The sequence below is a fragment of the Notolepis coatsorum genome (genome assembly GCF_963971535.1).
Source record: "Notolepis coatsorum genome assembly, chromosome: 2".
Lineage (NCBI taxonomy): Eukaryota > Metazoa > Chordata > Actinopteri > Aulopiformes > Paralepididae > Notolepis > Notolepis coatsorum.
Genome location: NC_140166.1, coordinates 172245538 through 172266102, shown reverse-complemented (window position 1 = coordinate 172266102; position 20565 = coordinate 172245538). Strand labels below are relative to the sequence as shown.

The following is a 20565-nucleotide window of genomic DNA, read 5'->3' as shown; positions in this document are numbered from 1 at the left end:
AAAAACCCACCTTGCTTGGAGACAAACTGTGAAGCCACTCCCACTTCGAACGTCGCAAAGACCGGCGAGTGGTCACTCGTCGTGATGTCATTGGTGCATCCTGCAAGTTGATAAAAGTTTGTTCAAATAATTTTGTTCCATCTCTAATCGAATCAAATGTACCTGTGGCAACATTGAAAAATGAATGAATGGATGAAGTTTATTTCGAGCCATTTAGCATGTAAAAAAAAAAAAAACACAAATCAAATTACAAGTTGGCCAAAAAGGTTTGTAAATGCCCTAACCCAGTGCGTCATCTTAAATGTATCGTTGATCTTCGTTGTCAACCAATTAAAACTAAAAGATAATAATCATTAACAACAATCAGCAATTCCTTTTTTTTAACAATTGATCTAATCAATTTGATTAAAAGAAATATATAATAATTAACCATCCACGGCATACTTCTCAAGAATACGTTGTTTGTACTTCCTTTTGAAATTAGCAGTATTTTTATCTTTTAACTCCTCTGGTAGACTATTCCACAAAAACACTTGTAACAGGAAGTATCTCACCGTACGATTGGCAGACAACGTGGACGAGAGGGTAAGACTTCCACAGCACGCGGTCACACCATGAGGGGAGGTTGTATTTAGTCTGCGAAGACAAATGAATAAACAATTTAACTAAAGTTAGCTTTCTAACTTGCTGCAAATGCACAACATAAGAGAGAACGGTTCACCAAGGTCACATATGGTTAGTCCTCGTTGATTGTAACTACCGCGATGAGCTCAGTAGTAAGTGCGCATGACAAGATAACTAACCCGTACGAAACCTGCATGGCTTGTAACACAGGGAAATTTTATAACTTTTTCCTTTAGGAGAACTTTAAAATGTAATCACTTTTCAAAATGTAATAACTTTTTCCTTTAGAAGGACTTTAAAATGTAATAACGCAGGGAAATGTAATAACTCTTTCCTCATTACATGTCATTGCGTGCGACTGTGTAACTTAGGAAACTCGCACACAAGATATTTAGACACACACACAAGTTACTGACAAGCATGCACACGATTTTAATCAGGCTAAAAATAGAAGCCGGATATCATAGCTATTGATTCTACCAGAGATGCTTTGGTTTGACTTGTTGGCCTATTTTCCCAGTCTAGCAATCTATGCTGTTTCTCACACTAGATACCCCCAGCTCCACTAAGTTGGCCACAAACTAATGCAAAGTCAATGGGGTCAAGCTCCTATCTGTACAAGTTGACTGAACATAATTTGACTGCAACTGTGGAGTAGATTCCAGTTACAGTACGTTCAGTCTGCTAGTACGGACAGCAGCTTGACCCCATTGATTTGTTGAAATGGGGCTAAAATATGTAAATAGACCAACATTGTACTGACTACTAGATCATCTCTTGATGACAGTAACCATGTCGGGGAAACCTGTTGTCCTTTAGTTCAGTTCAGTGAGTTGTGAATTTGACATGAGCCCAAATACTGCACATCTTGACACTCTTGGAAGCAAAATGCACGTCCTGTGCTCCTGGCCCAACTGGGTTCTGTGTGCACAGCTGACATGGCCTCCCGATACCTGAGTCGCAGACATCTCCAGTGTTTGTTTCCGCACTATATGCGGCACGACTATGGCCATAGAGGGAAAAGACGTGTGAGAAAACATCAGCCTACCCCTGTGGCCTTGGCCTTCGTGTAGGCATACTTCTCTCGCGTTTCTCTTTCAAAGCGATACGTAGGTGCAAAAGTGATATCCTCTTCATCTATAATCAAAGGAAATAAACAAGATAAGTGTTTTGTTTTTTTTACATTTTGATGCATGCTGCTGACTATTGAATTCTGTGAGAAGGCTGTGAGAATGCTGTGTGAACACTGTGAGAATGCTGTGTGAACACTGTGAATGCTGTGTGAATGTTGTGTGAACGCTGTGAGAATGCTGTGTGAACACTGTGAGAATGCTGTGTGAACACTGTGAGAATGCTGTGTGAACACTGTGAATGCTGTGTGAACACTGTGAATGCTGTGTGAATGTTGTGTGAACACTGTGAGAATGCTGTGTGAACACTGTGAATGCTGTGTGAACACTGTGAATGCTGTGTGAATGCTGTGTGAATGTTGTGTGAACGCTGTGAGAATGCTGTGTGAACACTGTGAGAATGCTGTGTGAATGTTGTGTGAACGCTGTGAGAATGTTGTGTGAATGTTGTGTGAACGCTGTGAATGCTGTGTGAATGTTGTGTGAACGCTGTGAGAATGCTGTGTGAACACTGTGAGAATGCTGTGTGAATGTTGTGTGAACGCTGTGAGAATGTTGTGTGAATGTTGTGTGAACGCTGTGAGAATGTTGTGTGAATGCTGTGTGAATGTTGCTGTGAATACTGTGAGAATGCTGTGAGAATGTTGTGAGAATGATGCTGTGAGAATGTTGTGAGAATGTTGTGAGAATGTTGTGTGAACACTGTGAGAATGTTGTGTGAACACTGTGAGAATGTTGTGTGAACGCTGTGAGAATGTTGTGTGAACGCTGTGAGAATGTTGTGTGAACACTGTGAGAATGTTGTGTGAACGCTGTGAGAATGTTGTGTGAACGCTGTGTGAATGTTGTGTGAACGCTGTGAGAATGTTGTGTGAACAATGTGAGAATGTTGTGTGAACAATGTGAGAATGTTGTGTGAACGCTGTGAGAATGTTGTGTGAACGCTGTGAGAATGTTGTGTGAACGCTGTGAGAATGTTGTGTGAACGCTGTGAGAATGTTGTGTGAACACTGTGAGAATGTTGTGTGAACGCTATGAGAATGTTGTGTGAACGCTGTGAGAATGCTGTGTGAACGCTGTGAGAATGCTGTGTAGCTAACATGGCCTCACCATACCTCAGTCGCAGACATCTCCAGTGTTTGTTTCCGCACTATATGAGGCACAGCAGGAAATGTCAGCCACTTATCAATGAATGGAATCATCACACCTATCTGGTGTCTGGTGTGTCTTCATGTCTATGCGGTGGACTTGTATGGAAGTGATTGATAACACTTTACTTTAAGGTGCTCTATACGGTTAAATCCCCAGGAGCTAATGAGGAACTATATGTTAATAAATGATTAATTAACCAATCAGGAGAGAGAACCCTAGATATTTGTACTTATTTCAAGAAATCTTGCCAAGCCAAATTAGCTTACTGCACTGGTAGATTATTTTACTTGTTTGCTTAAAACCCGTTTTTATTTCTTATTTTTGTCAAACAATCTTTGCAATAGTTTTGGAATTCTCTCTCCTGATTGGATCAAGTGGGAAGGGGATACCAGAACATGTATTTTGTGTTTACTGCAGTGAAGTGAAGGGACTGGGAGACCCATGTTACTGACCAAACACTATATATCAGTGATGGCTGTCGGAATGCAGAGCTATTATTTTTAAAACACTTACAGCACCTTTAACCGTCAGTAACTCAAGTCTCAGACCTCATTACAGGGAAATCCTTCCAGAATCGCTTCTGCTTCCCAATGACACATTTAGTAAAAGAACAATCCAGTTCACCACGTGTTAAATAATATTTATTTATTTTATGTTTATGTTATTTTATAACACAATACTCCTAGGTAATTAATCGTTGTTTGTGTCCCTTAAAGTGTCCACCAAAGTATGCGCTCACGACTCACCATAGTGCAAGAACACTTTCCCCTCATACTTCTCCATGGTGAGCTGGTCTTTGCAGAGGAGTTCCTGGTACTGCTGCTGTTTGATCTTTGCCACAATGTTCTCAGCTTCCTGCAAAAGGCAAACAATGCAAAGTAGTGGCTCTTCCTGTTTCATGATGTCAGCAGTTGCTAACTGCTTGTGGAGAAGTGAAAAAAGGCATATTGTTTCATGCACCAGTCTGTACTGTGGTGTTGGTATGTTTTCTAACAAACAATAAAGATAAAGACCTGGAATAAAATGTGGGTTGGATAGGTAAAATGCATGTCTTCTTTTGGGTAATACTTTAATAGAAACCTGGTGGATAACACATTCATGAAGACAAAGTATTGGTTCATGACTTGTATAGATTTTCACAACAGTGTTCAGACCCGGCCCAAGCCTATATGGGGCCCTAATAAGATTTTGATTTGGGGGCCCCCCACCACCTCGGCACCGCCAATACTATTGACTATTGCAGATGCTTGTGCCTTGTTTTGCTTGTATCCTGTTGTCTTTTTAAAGCTGTATAATTGTATTGATTTTTGTCTAATAAAGAAAAAAGTAGTATTAGCTAACCAGTCCGTTAACACTTTAACTGCCACACACGAGATATCTCAGGTTTATTTTTATGTGGTTGAAAGCCACTCACGAGATTTCTCGGAATTATATATATATATATTTTTTTTAGCGATCTGAAATCATATTGCATCACGCGAGCCTACCCGAGTATACACGAGCACCACCGGCGATCATATGTGGAAAAAAGCGCCCCCTATCGTCTTTCAGATGACATAAGGGATTTTGGAATGGACTCAATGAAAATGGATGGGGGAAAAAATCCGGTACTCCACATTTTCCAGTCCACTGATCCAGCCGGGGTTACCACAGTTCATTCTGGAGCCTCTGAGCCCCGCTGATCATGGAGTTCTACTGTATCGCGTTGGATCCATACACTTATCGATTTTTTCGAATGGTGATCAGGAATAGGAATATACCAGTTGGATACCATCTGATGTCAGGTAAGGAATCTATGTTATCAGTGTTAGGATAATCAGACTAATTTTGATGAAGTTATAAGCTGTTTTGTGAAATGGGCTCTTTCGGTTTCACTGTAAAAGTCCAAGAGGAAATCAACGCTCGATTATCCGTGCGCGGCCCGAATGTGCTTGCGTGCACGTATAATATTGATCATCTAGCGTTTATTTGAAAACGATTCATAAAAAGGCAGACGAATATCAACGTTGTGGAATATTCCAGTAAAAGACGATTTTCATAGAATGGTCCAGAATGGGCTGTTTTTTTTATCTCAAAACGGGTGCTTTTCTAAATGCTCTGAAACGGAAATGACGCGATAAAAAACCAATCTGCCTTGACAGCACTGACTGGAAAATAGTCTTTGATAAGCGACGGGCAGATTAGACACATAGCCATAATTTAAAACATAGATTAGGCGATATTAACGTTAACATTGAAGTGGATGATGGCATCAAGGGGGTAAAAAGGAAAACCCGGCGTGGCACTCAAAGTGTTAACATAATATTGCATTTTTGTATGATTACCATTGACATAATATAAATGTCTTGTGGTACATTTCAAGCTCTCTTGTAGGACATTTCTAGCTTTTTTGTGGTACATTTCAAGCACTCCTGGGGCTCCCCTGGTGGCCACAGAGGGAAAAGAAACTGACAGGGCATTAATTAGTCATGTATGAATGTGTCATGTAGCTATCGTCTGTCCATGTTATTTATAATACAACTTACTGTGGGTGGAAGTTCGATTCGATAGTTGAGATCACCGAGCCAGAAGAGGTGGGTGAATCGATGAGTGATGTCAAAGGGATTCACTTTTTTCTCTCCCAGATTCAAGAATCGCAGAATGTAGATATAGTTCTGATTGCGTCTGCAAAGACAACAACAAGTCACAGCCCACTTGAAATTTTTTCTAATTGTGACCTTGGAATGATATGGTTCTATATATATTAGTGCTGTCAGGCGATAAAAAAAATTCATCTAATTAATTACAGGATTTGTAATTAATTAATCTAATTAATCACATTTTAATCTCATACAATTTTTTTTGACTACGATCTTGCGGCACTGAACGTTATTGCCATAAAACAGAACGCAGTTCGTTTCTCTACCTTTCTGTGAATGTCTAGCAAAAAAACGGCGTTGCAATATGATGAAAAATGGTGGAGAAATTTACATTATAAAAAAGTGTACTTACAGTAGATTTCATTCATGGTTCGTGAATCACGCCTGGTGATACTAAATCCAGATTGAATTCTGCCATTGGAAAAGGGAGATTTGGCCCGATCCATAGATGTGCGACTTGGCCATAATAAGGTAATTTATAGGCCTGATATTCTATATTCTATAATCATATTTCAAATTGCATGTGTCTGGATGGCAGAATTCAGTACTGTATCTACAAAACCTTCTGTTTATTCATCTTCCCTTTATTCATTTGCTTAGATTTTTCAGGTCTGGTCCATTTTAGCATGGTGTTATTCACAGTCAAAGATAAAAAATATATACAATTTATTTGAATTGATATTCTCATTTGGTTCATTACAATGTACCTAGTAGCTTAGTAACAGACACAGTATTTCTGACACTGGGAATACATTCCCTGAGATCCATAGATCATGCAAGAACATAGATACCAAGAACATGCAAATGGGCATTTAAAAAAAGAAATCGGTAAATGTTTATTCTACGTTTTTATGGAATTAATAAGATAAAAAAAAAGAAAGAAAAAGATTATAAATTTGTTTTCAACATTTTGCGTAGATTTTCATAAAGCAATAATTTGCTGTGTAATTAATTAATCGAATTAACATGATAAACTGACAGCCCTAATATATATTATATATTATATATATATATATATATATATATATATATATATATATATATATATATATATATATATATATATATATATATATATATATATATATATATATATATATATATTATATATAATGTGGTTGTAAGTTAGATTTATTTTATTTTGGAAAATGTTTATTTAAGTAGGTAAAAAAATGCTAATTAAAATGTTTTACAAAAATGTGTCTTACTCTATGGGATGGTGAAAACTTTAAAGCTTTAATATATCAAAACTGCACAAACGCTAACCCTCCCTATGGAGGTTGGCTTTCTATCATGCGTGGTGCTCCCTGATTCAAATTAACTTGTTAATTCACAGTGAGCTTGACCCTAACTGGCCAGCCAAAGTTATTATTAAAGCCTTATTTCAATATTTGAACAAGTCAACATTTTTCATACCTCTAGAGACTAGAGGAGTTAATGAATGGTCATCCATGAATAACTCCAGCCTTAGGGAACCGAAGACAACACCACCCACTCACTTTCCTTTGGAAAATGTAGTCTAAAGGTCATAATTATAATGCACAGTATATTGTACAAACAAGGCAACACTTGGGTGATATATCATTTGGTGTCCTGGGACCTAATTTTCAAGTATTCATTTAAAGCTGCAGTAGGCAACTTCATTTAAAAAAAAATATTTAGCTTAAAGCGGGAGTCTGTGGAAAACCGTTGTTGTGCATGCATGGGCTTGGAATGTGATGCAGAGCTTGCTCAACAGCTCCCCAGGGCATCTCATTTTGGAGGTTGGAGGTCTATGGAGATGGAAGATGTTCTACTCAAATGAAACATTGCATTATGCAAACATATTTTTCACTTCTGTTTTTTACATCTCTTTCAAGACAGAAAATAGGTCAACGTATTCAAATGTGTGATTTAGATAGTTGATAAGCCAAACTGTGACCCCCAGATTCAACTTGATTTCAAGGTTAACAGGAAATTATGTGTTATTTATAAATGCTTTGTCTGATTTGCACTTAAAAAATGTGTTTGTCCTATATGACAGCAAAGGATACCGGTGAAGTCTCGATTAATTTCATCAGGTCATTGAGGATTCAGGGCGTTTCAGGGGGGGGATACATTACATACAACCTGACGCCTGACAAGCGCATAGTTTGTTACAATATTCTGTTAAAACGTTGCTGTTGTGAAATGTCTACTCTTGTCGCTAACCTGAGCTTCTTCTCACTCCCCGATGTCAGGTGACTGTTGACGAAGCCAAAGGATGTACCGTTGAACATGAAGGACACTCCCACTGCTCCCTTGTTTCCTGGGAAACAGAACCGAGAGTTGTGAGTAAACGGTAAATAGTGCATTTTATATAGTGCTTTTATCCAAAGCACTTTACAATTTGTTCCTCACATTTGACCCATTCCCTCACACATTCACACACCGACGGCGGAGGCAACAATGCAAGGTGCCACTGCCAACCTGCTCAATGGGAGCAGTTGGGGGTTAAGGGTCTTGCTCAAGGACACTTCGACACATTGCCCTGGGGAGGAGCGGGAATCGAACCGGGAACCTCTGGCTTACCAGACGACTGCTCTACCTCCTGGGCCACTGCCCCCTCCCGTACTGATAGGGTCTCTGTTCATCTGTCATTTTAACATTGTGCATTGAAATGTCTGTAAAGTCTCGACTACATTGAAAATGAGGGTGACCTCAATTGTAATTTCGAGAATAAATAAAGGTTGATGATGATGATGATGAACATCAGTCATATTACTGAGACGACATGGAGGGAGTGGGTGTGACTGACTTACCCAGGGTCTTGGCCACATGGAGGGAGTGGGTGTGACTGACTTACCCAGGGTGTTGGCGACATGGAGGGAGTGGGTGTGACTGACGTGACTTACCCAGGGTGTTGGCGACATGGAGGGAGTGGGTGTGACTGACGTGACTTACCCAGGGTGTTGGCGACATGGAGGGAGTGGGTGTGACTGACGTGACTTACCCAGGGTGTTGGCAATCCCCGTCTTGACACTGTTTGAAAACATGTGGGAGAATCTGTTCTGATGCTCCGGCTTCGCCAGCACCACGATCCGAATGTTCCAGAGAGTGTGAATTGCCATCTGAATGAATATATTTTACATTATATGTTACACACATACACACACACATATATATTAGGGATGTTCGATATTGGCTTTTTTACCGATATCCGATATACCGATATTGTCCAACTCTTAATTTCCGATACCGATATCAACCGATACCGATATATGCAGGGTTTCCCCCCCCCCCCAAAAACACAACATTATGCATACTTTTCACAATAAATAAAATAAGAATTTGTTCTTACTTGCTTGCCTGGGTAAATAAAGGTTAAATGTAAAAGAAATAATAATAATAAAAAAATATTTTTTTTAAACCGATACCGATAATTTCCGATATTACATTTTAATGCCAATATCGGTAGGCCGATAATATCGGACATCCCTAATATATATATATCATATTATGAATACATTGTGTTGTATGTGTTGAGTTGTATTTTGATGTGTTTGGTCTAGTTAAAGGGGCACGCCAACATATGGGAAATGCACAAACCATCTTCTCCAGAGTCAGACAAGAAGATGGATACGGACTAGTGTCCTTATCCTTGAAATTAGGCCTGTGCCCAGCCCGAGCCCATGACGTTCAGGCCCTGCCTGACAATAAGCCCGACTGTAATGCAACATTTGAAGCCCTAGCCCGAATGAAAACACTTTTTTTTTTCTTTCTTTTTTTACTTACATTTTTTTATTTAAAAAAAAATTAAATATTCGAAACACGGTTTTATATGAACTTAATAAATAAACAAAAACGAAAATGTCCAATAGGTCTGCCTAAATAACAGATAGGCGCATATCACGCTGAAAACTAACAAGCATTATATTATAGCCAAATATAAATTCTTTTTTTTGTTTTAGATATTCGAAACACTGTTTATATATTAACTTAATAAATAAACAAAAACGAAAATGTCTGCCTAAATAACGCATATCACGCTGAAAACTAAGAAGCATTTACATAGCCTGTTTCGCTCTTATTAGAATGCCGTCCCAGTGCTCGCTTAGACTGACTCACACGGCAGCCTCGTAAAACCTATTGAAGGCTATATGGAATCTTCTTTGACACACACACACACACACACACACACACACACACACACACACACACACACACACACACACACACACACACACACACACACACACACACACACACACACACACACACACACACACACACACACACACACACACACACACACACACACACACACGACACAATAGCCTACTCAGTCACTATACAAACAAACAGAAAACAGAAATCAGATTTCGAGCAGAGCAATATTTATATAATGAAAGCACAACAGAACAGGGCAGCAGCGACCCCACACCAGCAAATAATAATACATCAGACTCACCACTTCGCTGTTGATGTCAGCAACGCGTTGAACAACGTTAACAAAACTTCGCCAACCGGCTACATACATCCAAGAACAAATTAAAACGTTCGCCAACTGGCTATATTCCAACTTCAAACAACCTATGCCACTTCGGTCCGGTTCATTTGTTCATCATCCACCTGATGGCTTCATCACTGTTCTACTCCCCTCGAGTTCTCCCTGCGGGCTGTAATTACATCCAAATGTTTCCAAAAATGCAGCTTTCCCAGACGCATTGGGAACTTTCAAAAGCTCTCCCTTTCCCTAATTCCATATCTGTTAACTTATCCATCGCGACTCAGAGAGACACTCTCTGATCTCTGATGACAGCTGGCGCAAAAATGAAACAGAAACTTAAGGTTATCCTATAACCCTAGTTATATGAGTATAGCGAGCGCGGAATAAAAAATAAAATAAAAAAAGAGGGCGCTGCCCGGCCCGGCCGAGCCCGAATTATTTATTTAAAAACAAAGCCCTACCCAGCCCGAACCCGTCGGGTCGGGTAGGGCCCCGTCGGGCTCGGGCAAGGTTGCATAATGCGTACCACTAGCCGAGAGGTGTTTTTGGCCAACAGCTAGGCTAGCGGTCTGTATCCTCGTCCATTCATTTGTGCAGCTCACAGCCGGATAGCTTTCTACTGAACGCACAGAGAGGAAATTGGTATCTATAATAATAATAATAATAATAATATATTAGATTAGTAGGGGCTCCTTATATTTGCGGAACAAGGGGCGCTACGTAACGCACTGCAATGCAACGCGGCTGTCCCGGGTTTGACTCCCGGACCCGGCGACCTTTGCCGAATGTCCTCCCCCCATATCTTCTCCTATCCTTCCTCTCTGCCGGGTCTGAGAACATGAAATAAGTAGGACTAAAACTAGTAAAAGCGTAAAAAGAACATGAAATGTGAAGGGTTAAAACTAGTAAAAGAGTAAAAGTGTGAGGTTCGCCTTTTCCCTGGACCTTGGCTTTAATTCCCTGTCTCCTCACCTCTCCAGCCCCCACCCTCGCGTTCGTTTAGTCTCGTCTGCTCTTCAGCAGCCCACACCCTTGGACTATCTTTCATTATCTGTTTGATTGGTCCGTGCCGAACACACACTTCTAGTTCAAGTATCAATTACCATCACGCACCTGATGTGTGTTCTAATTAGCGCCCCAGTGGGCTTTAAATAGCTCGATCTTCCCCCCAGTCCTGGTCGGGTCGTTCTGCAAACTCCTACGGGAGATTCTCTATCTGTAAGCTCCTATGGGAGATTCCCTATCTGTATGCTGTTTCATCTCCGGCGTGAGACGAGGTGCAAGCCTTCGCCACCTGTCGCCGTTTGCCTGGAGTGGGACACAGTACTGCGCTCTCTAATTCTCTACGGGAGGTATTCCAGTGTTCCACTCCAGACCCCGCGCCAGATGCGCTCTCCGAACCGGCGCGTTCTCCAAGCAGACGCGCACCACTCCAGACCCCGCGCCAGATGCGCTCTCCGAACCGGCGCGTTCTCCAAGTAGACGCGCACCACTCCAGACCCCGCGCCAGATGCGCTCTCCGAACCGGCGCGTTCTCCAAGCAGACGCGCACCACTCCAGACCCCGCGCCAGATGCGCTCTCCGAACCGGCGCGTTCTCCAAGCAGACGCGCACCACTCCAGACCCCGCGCCAGATGCGCTCTCCGAACCGGCGCGTTCTCCAAGCAGACGCGCCCCACTCCAGACGTCTAGCCTGCGCCCTCCTACTCCATCCCTGTAAGCAGCTCTGGCCCTAGTCTTCCCTGTTGGCTTCTTTGTTAGCTCCCCTGTTAGCTTCCCTGTTAGCTCCCCTGTTAGCCTGTTGGTCTCCCCTGTTAGCTCCCCTGTTAGCCCTTGTTAGTTCCCCTGTTTGACTCCCCTGTTAGCTTCCCTGTTAGCTCCCCTGTTAGCCTGTTGACTCCCCTGTAGCTTCCTTGTTAGCCTCGTTAGCTCCCCTGCAACTTGCTAGGCCTCTACTACCAGCATGGCCCCAGTCTGCTAGCTTAGCCCCAGCTGCTAGCACAGCCTCTATGTTAATGCAGCCCTTGCAGCTAGCATAGGCCCTGTAGCTAGCCATGCCCAGGCAGCTAACCCGGTCCCTCTGCATGGCCTCCACTTTTTGGTCAGTTTTCTCCCACTGCTAGGACTGCCCCTTCAGCTAGCAAGGTCAGTTTTCCCCACTGCTAGGACTGCCCCTTCAGCTAGCAAGGTCAGTTTCCCCACTGCTAGGACTGCCCCTTCAGCTAGCAAGGTCAGTTTTCTCCCACTGCTAGGACTGCCCCTTCAGCTAGCAAGGTCAGTTTTCCCCACTGCTAGGACTGCCCCTTCAGCTAGCAAGGTCAGTTTCCCCACTGCTAGGACTGCCCCTTCAGCTAGCAAGGTCAGTTTTCTCCCACTGCTAGGACTGCCCCTTCAGCTAGCAAGGTCAGTTTTCTCCCACTGCTAGGACTGCCCCTTCAGCTAGCAAGGTCCGTTTTCCCCACTGCTAGGACTGCCCCTTCAGCTAGCAAGGTCAGTTCCCCACAGCTAGGACTGTCCTTCCAGCTAGCTTGTTCTCTCATGCTGGTCCAGCCCTGTCTGCCAGCCTAGCTCCGGCAGCTAGCGCAGCCTCTATGTTAATGTAGCAGTACAGCTAGCATAGGCCCTGTAGCTATCAGTGCCCTGGCAGCTACCCTTTCCCTCTGCTAGCCCCTTCCCTGTTCCCCTCTCCAGTGCCCCTGTTCCAGCCCTGTCTGCTAGCCTAGCTCCGGCAGCTAGCGCAGCCTCTATGTTAATGTAGCAGTACAGCTAGCATAGGCCCTGTAGCTATCAGTGCCCTGGCAGCTACCCTTTCCCTCTGCTAGCCCCTTCCCTGTTCCCCTCTCCAGTGCCCCTGTTCCAGCCCTGTCTGCTAGCCTAGCTCCGGCAGCTAGCGCAGCCTCTATGTTAATGTAGCAGTACAGCTAGCATAGGCCCTGTAGCTATCAGTGCCCTGGCAGCTACCCTTTCCCTCTGCTAGCCCCTTCCCTGTTCCCCTCTCCAGTGCCCCTGTCCCTCGCCCTGTCCAAGGCCTTAACCCTGTTTTCTCTGTCCCTGTCTCCAGCCCGCCCCCGCGGGCCTCTGTTCCCGGTTCCCCTCTCCAGTGCCCCTGTCCCTCGCCCTGTCCAAGGCCTTAACCCTGTTTTCTCTGTCCCTGTCTCCAGCCCGCCCCCGCGGGCCTCTGTTCCTGTTCCCCTCTCCAGTGCCCCTGTTCCTGCCCTGTCCCTTGCCCTGGCCCTGTCCTTTAGCCTTCCCTTAGCCTTCCCCTTAGCCAGCTCGCCTCTTAAAGGCACTTTGCCCTTTTCCCTAGTTCTTGTTTTCCAGTGTTTTGTGTTCACCCTTAAAGGCACAGTGCCTATTTTCCCAAGTTCTTGTTTTCCAGTATTTTGTGTTCTCCCTTAAAGGGACAGTGCCGCTTTTCTGTTGTTTTCAATAAATGCCCAGTTCTTGGCTTACTCTCATACCTGTCTTGTGTTGTGCGATTGGGGTCGGTTACAAACCATAACAAAAAGAACATAAAATGAGACCCTTTTTAAAAGCATCCATGGTCTGTAGGGATGGGTACCGAATTCGGTACTTTTGAGGTTCCGAACCGAAACACGTCGGTACTACCGAGTATCGAATCAAGTGAGAAACCGAAAAAAAAAATAAAAAAAAATAAAAAAAAATATTTTTTATTAATCTTTTTTTTTTCCTTACTTTTTTCTTTTCATGTCAACGTTCACACGCACAATATATGCTTACCTAGGATTTGACTTGATTCAACAACAAAGCAGTCGGAGCAATGACAAGCCGAAAACTGTCGAAATTGTAGTTATTTGAAGTTTGGATTTTTTTTTTTACGACTGAGGTAGGTAAATTAAATTTCTTGAGACTAAAGTACCGAAAAAAGGTACCGTTGGGTACCGGTACCGGTATCGGTTCAAATGTGAAAGGTACCCATCCCTAACGGTCTGTGAAGTGTTGTGAGGAGGATTGAGGGGTGATCAGTTCTTTAAGGTAGAGGGGGGCGTTTCCGTGGGGGCACTGGTGAGTGAATGAATGAATGAATGAAAACTTTATTTAACAGATTGCAGAATGGTTACAATACAGTACGGCTCAATACATACAATTGTTAAGGGGATGCAGACCTGAGAAAGACGTTTGTCTTGTTTCCATCAGGGTCCCCCATTTTCAATTCATATAGACATATATGACATACATGACATACAGATAGTCAGTACTGCTACATCTATACATTTATGACATACCAGATTTGCAAATACAGTACTGTTTGTGATACAGAAGGAGTCAAGAAAAGGGAGTATATACATTTGACGTAGAAACTGTACATTGGAGGAGGTTGGGTGGGGGGGGGGTTGGGTACATTGGGATATTGACAACCATACTGGGTAATTTACATTGGAGGTGGTTGGGGGGGGGGGGGGCCGGGGGGCACACTGTATAAACAAGTAACACTGTACATTGAGGGGGGGGGGGGGGAGACACTGTACAAACAAACACAATTGTACATTGAACTATTGACAAAACCATACTAGGTAAATGACTGTACATTGGAGGGGGTTGGGTTAGGATATTTACAGGGGCCAGTGTTGAATTGCAGTCTCCCGTAGGTGTCCCTTGAGAGAGGTTTTGAAAGTGGGTAGTGATCCACATTCCTTTACAGCTTTGGGTAGGGCGTTCCACATTGATGTGGCATAATTGCGAAACGTGTTTAGTCCCTTATTTGAGCCGAATCTGGGTTTAACATGATTTGTGGAGCTCCCTCTGGTGTTGTGATCGTGGTATTCACTGACCTTTGGGAAGTATTTTGACATGTACATGGGTACCTTGGTCGTGTAGTGTATCTTGTAGACCAGGCCCATTGCAAGTTGTTGTACTCTGTCGTCTACTCTAAGCCATCCTAGGTTGTCAAAGTGGGCAGGGGTGAGGTGGGTTCTAGGAGTAAGGTCAAGCAGTAGTCTGACCAGTTTGTTTTGAGATGTTTGTAATTTTGTTTTTAGCGCCTTTGAGGTGCTTTGGTACCATGAGGTGCAAGCATAGTCGTAGTACCCCTGAATGAGTGCTCCTGCCAGAGTCTTCAGGGTGTTCTTGTTTACCAGAGAGGAGATCCGGTACAAGAATCGAGTTCGTTGGTTGACTTTTTTTATTACATTGGATGCCATTTTGTCACAGGAGAGATTAGCCTCTAGGATGGAACCCAGGTAGGTAATTTCATCTTTCCTTGTGACAATATTGTCACCCACTGTAACTGAGAAGCCGTCGGTCTTGCTGAGTTTGTTATTTGAACCGAAGAGAATGGACTCTGTTTTGCCCATGTGTAATGATAGTTTGTTATCAGCGAGCCATATGCAGATTCTGCCTAGTTCCGAGCTGAGGGTTTTTTCAACCTGTAACTTGTTCTTGTCAGAGACCAGCAGGGCTGAGTCGTCCGCAAACAGGAACAAGTTGCAGTCACAAGCTGACGACATGTCATTTGCATAAATTAGGAACAGTAGCGGTCCTAGTATGCTTCCTTGTGGAACACCACAGCTCACTGTGAGGGGGGGGGATAGGGTACCGTTTACCTCCACCATCTGTTCCCTCCCCTCAAGGTAGGATTGCATCCAGCTCACTGATAGACTATCAAAACCAATTGCTTTTAGCTTGTCAATCAGAATGGAGTGATTGACCGTGTCAAAGGCCTTTTGTAGGTCCAGCATGACCATGCCGCAGTATTTGCCTGCGTCCACCTCTTGTTTGATGTGGTCATTCAAATAGAGAAGGCATGTGTCAGTGGAGTGGGATGTTCTGAAGCCAGATTGGAATTCGTAGATTAGATTTTTTTCCGCTAGGTACTTTTCGACCTGTTCGTAGACTATTTTTTCCATGACTTTCGAGATGGAGGTGAGAATAGAAACAGGGCGGTAGTTGCCTGGGTCTAATTTGCTGCCCTTTTTGTGCAGAGGGGTCACCCTCGCAATTTTGAAGTCCTTGGGGACGTGTCCCTGTTTTATGGAGAGGTTTATTATGTGTGTGATGATTGGTGTGATGGCGGCTGCTGAGTCTCTGAGGAATTTGGAGGGGATGTTGTCATGGCCAGTGGCCTTGTTAGGTTGGAGGGCGCTCAGTTTATTGAGTACCTCATCTGTTGTTACCATTTCCAGCTTGAAGTCGTCCTTGCGGACCCCTAGGTTTTTGTAGTAAGCTACTATGTGTTCTACCCCATAAAGCCCTGAGTGGGAGGGTAGTTTGTTTACCAGTGTTGTGGCTATGTTTGTGAAGAAAATGTTTAAGTAATTGGCTACATCCAGCTTGTCTGTGATGAGCGTGTTGTCCGTTTTTATGTTTATGTTTGAGAATCTGGTTTTAAGTTTTTTACTGCATCCTAGTTGATTATTGAGTAATTTCCAAAGTTCACGTGGTTTGTTTTTGTTTTCCTCAGTTTTGTCATTGATGAAATTCTTTTTTGCAGTTTTGATCATGGAGTTTACGTCGTTTCTTAGTCTGTTTCTTTCTAGTTTGAGTTCAGTCACGTGGGCTTGGAGTTCACTGCTCGTGCTTTTAGTAAGCTTTGACTGACTTTTACGAAACTCAGAGCATTTTTTGTCTCTGGTTTTCATAGCGGCCAGTATTTCGGAGTGCATCCACGGCTCAGCGCGATTTTTTACCCTGGTGGTTCTTAGGGGGGCCATGTCGTTTAGTATTGCTGAGAATTTGGTTTTGAAACCAAGCCATGTTTCGTCAACCAGTGTACCATTGAGTTCATCTGACCAGTCCAGACTCTCCAGTTCAAGGTTGAAGGCCTCGCTAGAGTAGGTTTTGAGGTCTCTAGATGTGACTGTTTTGTGGCAGCCAGCCTTTTGTTTTAGTTTTTTTCGGGTACAGAATATCATATAATGATCACTTAACCCACATGCTATAACCCCTTTATTTGAGATCTTGGACTTGTCGGAGGTCAGAATGAGGTCAATGGTAGTCTGAGTTGATTCACATACACGTGTGGGTTGGGTGATTAGCTGGCTGAGGCCATGCAGATCACAAAACCTACTGAAGGCCTTGAAGACGGGTGCATCTTTTCGTTGCATATCCGTGTTCCAGTCTCCAATAAGAATTTTGTCTACATCCTCAACTCCAGCTAAACACCCATCCAGTGTATCATAAAAGCCACTATGATCTGGCGGCCTGTAGACTGTGCCAACCAGTAGGGATTTCGCCCTTTCGAATAGGATTTCCACCCATACAGTTTCAATTGATTTATGATTCAGGTCATTTCTGTTGATGAATTTGGTGTCCTTGTGTATGTACATACAGACACCACCTCCATGTTTGTTCCTATCATTCCTGATTATTGAGTAGTTCTCAATCTCTATCTCTGGATCTTTTACAGAATCGTCGAGCTTAGTTTCTGAGAAGCACAGTATGTTTGCCTTACCATTTATGAATATTTGTTTGATTTCATCCAATTTGTTTTTTAAGCTGTTAATGTTAATGTGAAAAATGTTCAGTCCATTGGCGTTGGTTATTTCATTGATGTTGGCAGGTTCGAAGTATTGTTCGTTTGTGATCTGTTCCTCTGTGTTGTTGTGGGTGGGAAGGGGGGAGGGGGGGGTCGGGTCCCGCGCCGTGCTGGAACAACAAAGAAGGGGGGAGGGGGGGGTCGGGTCCCGCGCCGTGCTGGAACAACAAAGGACTCGTTCCTGGTTGTTTTCGTTGTTAGCTCTGCTAGCTAGCCGGCTATCGGGCGTCGAGATGTTTACATCCCGCGTCGAGATGGTCGTCATGGTTTCGACCCTCGGTTCACCTCCTCTCGTCACTGCCTCACGTGTGCTCGTCTGCTGTGGCGTCATTGGGGGAGCTTCGCCGCCCGCGCTGTGGATGTAGCCACAGGTTGCGTTGTTGATGCTGTTGGTTGCGATGGGAACCTCCATCGCTTCTTGCTGTAGTCTCTGGTTCCGTGTCATTACGGGACCAGGGTTCTGATGTATGTCACCCGACATGAGCAGATATAATAAAAACATTGATCTCTTATTACACTTGCCTGCCGGGGGTAATTTCTTTCGTTCCGGATTTGCAGTAAGTACTGCGTGGATCGCCGTGGCTCCGAAGGCTGGATGTTTCCTCTCCGTGCCCGTTAACAAGTAGAAGTCGCAATGGGACTGTTGATTTACGTTTTCGCTACCCTCCACTTCTGTCTGGAGTTGCTGCTTGAGTTGTGAATTCAGGTACAAATCCATAATCCACAGGAGGGAAAGTAGAAAATGCGCAAAGTACTTTTTTGTTGTTGTTGCTCTGTTGCGTTGGTTACGGGAGCTGCGTAAAATGCGACCGTCCATGTTGAATCATATATCTCAGCAGGGAGACTTTGTACTCAAACCTGAGTGAGACAGGGAGCCAGCGAAGGGACTTGAGGATGGGTGTGATGTAGTGGTATTTCCGCACTCTCGTCAGGATCCTAGCAGGATCCTAGCCTGGAGGAGACAAAGGCGTGTACAAGCTTTTCGGCGTCGGACAGAGTGAGTGTGGGGCGAGGTTTGGCGATGTTCCTAAGGAGTTTTTGTACATCTTCTTGTCTGACTCCGGAGAAGACTGTAAGCGCATTTCCCATAATGTTGGCGTGTTCCTTTAAGTTTATTAGTTTATCAGAATAATATCAGAATAACAGTGCAAAAAAAAGGAGAACTTTCACAGGTCGAAGGGAGGGGAAAGTGCTCCCATCGTTACTCACTTGCTTGAAGCTGATATTTGTGATGTCCCTCAAAACGTTTTTCAGAGCATCTACCCACTCCTTCTCTCCCAGAGGATCCTCTTGAGTCCCAATTACATAGATATCATGTGGGATGTGGTCTGCGGTGTCGTCGCATGTCTTCCCTTGGCCCTTGCACTGGAACCAAGACTTGATGTTTTGGGGAGGACCTGCATTCCCTGCAAGTTGATAGAAACATATAGGCTGTCGTTTCTGGGAATCATTTCAATCCATGGCATCATAAAACATGGCACCATATTGGTTGTGTTTTTGAGATAGTGAGAGCGGAATTTCTTAGCGTTTGTTAGCGATGCTAATGGAGATTTCTCTGATCAATCACATCACCTTCCAGCAGCTTCATGGCAATAATGATTATGTAAGTTTGTTTGTACTTCCAATATCTCAAAAACCCAAACACTGTTGATTCCCAGTTTGTGACGGATAGGCTTCTTAAGAAAAGTGAACTACCACTAAAAAGAAAAAAATAAGTACAAATATGTTTTTCATGTGCCCTGGGGTACAGTCTGAACCCATAAATACCATGCAACCCAATGTTTACCACCATTACAACTTGATAGTAAACTCTGCCTCCAATATTGATTCATTAGCCGTGAATAAACAAATCCCAACACATCTTAGTTAAATATGTAACTGTTACCCATGTTCCAGGTGCCAACAAAAACAGCAATCATGTCTGGCTCAGGTTTCGCAGAGTGTTTGTTTTTCATCTGCTGGAGAAGCTGGCAAAATCCCTCTCTTTTCTGGTGAAACACACAGTTGTACCAGACAGATGAGCATATTCACCAGAACAACAAACAAACTACACTTTACATGAATATATAATATATAAAATGCATTATGTACATAATAAGCCAGTCATGCAATTTTATAATACTTGATTTGCCGCTGTAATTAATTATCTTTTACATTTCAATTAGGCAATTAATTGTTGTTGGAAGTAATTTCAGCCATTACACATATATGGAATATTCTCCATTTTGATGTAAATCTTTGCACTCTATTACTAGTATTTACTGGTAATTGACCTAGCTCAAGCCCTGCCTTCTTTTCTTGATCCTCCAATCACAACTGTGCTTCCCTTAAGCAACATAGTTGTGACTGGAGGATCAAGGGAAAAGAGGGCGGGGCTTGAGCTTGGTCAATTAAACCTTTCAAATGGCATCATTACGAAAAGCACACAGCGGGAATGTTGGACAAAATGATGTCCAGTTGTTCTGTTACCTTTGTGTCGTTGAAGACGACCTCCTTGCGCTCCTTCCTCTCCTTCTCCGTCTGCACCACGATGACCACCTTACTATGAACCTTCTGAGATTTCACCAGCTGCAAGACTGGATCATTACAAACATTTTACATGTTACAACCTAACGAAACACTAGTGAAGGGAGGCCCACTTGATAACCCTGGTGATATGCTGCAACTCACTGCCTGTCTATCTACACTTGATAACTCTGGTGATATGCTGCTCTCACTGTCTATCTATCTAAACTTGATAACCCTGGTGATATGCTGGCTCTCACTGCCTATCTATCTAAACTTGATAACCCTGGTGATATGCTGCAACTCACTGCCTGTCTATCTACACTTGATAACTCTGGTGATATGCTGCTCTCACTGTCTATCTATCTAAACTTGATAACCCTGGTGATATGCTGGCTCTCACTGCCTGTCTATCTACACTTGATAACTCTGGTGATATGCTGCTCTCACTGCCTGTCTATCTACACTTGATAACCCTGGTGATATGCTGGCTCTCACTGCCTGTCTATCTACACGTTGAGTTGTGATGGCCATTAGGGGCCATGTGGTAGT

General features: G+C 43.3%; 1 protein-coding gene across 1 annotated transcript in view; it reads right to left on the bottom strand.

The window, feature by feature from the left end:
- The window catches only part of inpp5d (inositol polyphosphate-5-phosphatase D), a 70877-nt gene that overhangs the window by 19093 nt on the left and 31219 nt on the right, over positions 1 to 20565 (bottom strand). Inside the window, exons 10-19 of the mRNA XM_084307675.1 lie at positions 19978 to 20084; positions 19394 to 19496; positions 18718 to 18914; positions 8517 to 8634; positions 7736 to 7832; positions 5432 to 5570; positions 3653 to 3761; positions 1673 to 1761; positions 555 to 636; positions 11 to 100 (exon numbers count right to left, since the gene is read on the bottom strand). Coding sequence (XP_084163801.1) covers positions 11 to 100; positions 555 to 636; positions 1673 to 1761; positions 3653 to 3761; positions 5432 to 5570; positions 7736 to 7832; positions 8517 to 8634; positions 18718 to 18914; positions 19394 to 19496; positions 19978 to 20084 — 1131 coding nt within the window. The remainder of the gene's footprint in view (positions 1 to 10; positions 101 to 554; positions 637 to 1672; positions 1762 to 3652; positions 3762 to 5431; positions 5571 to 7735; positions 7833 to 8516; positions 8635 to 18717; positions 18915 to 19393; positions 19497 to 19977; positions 20085 to 20565) is intronic.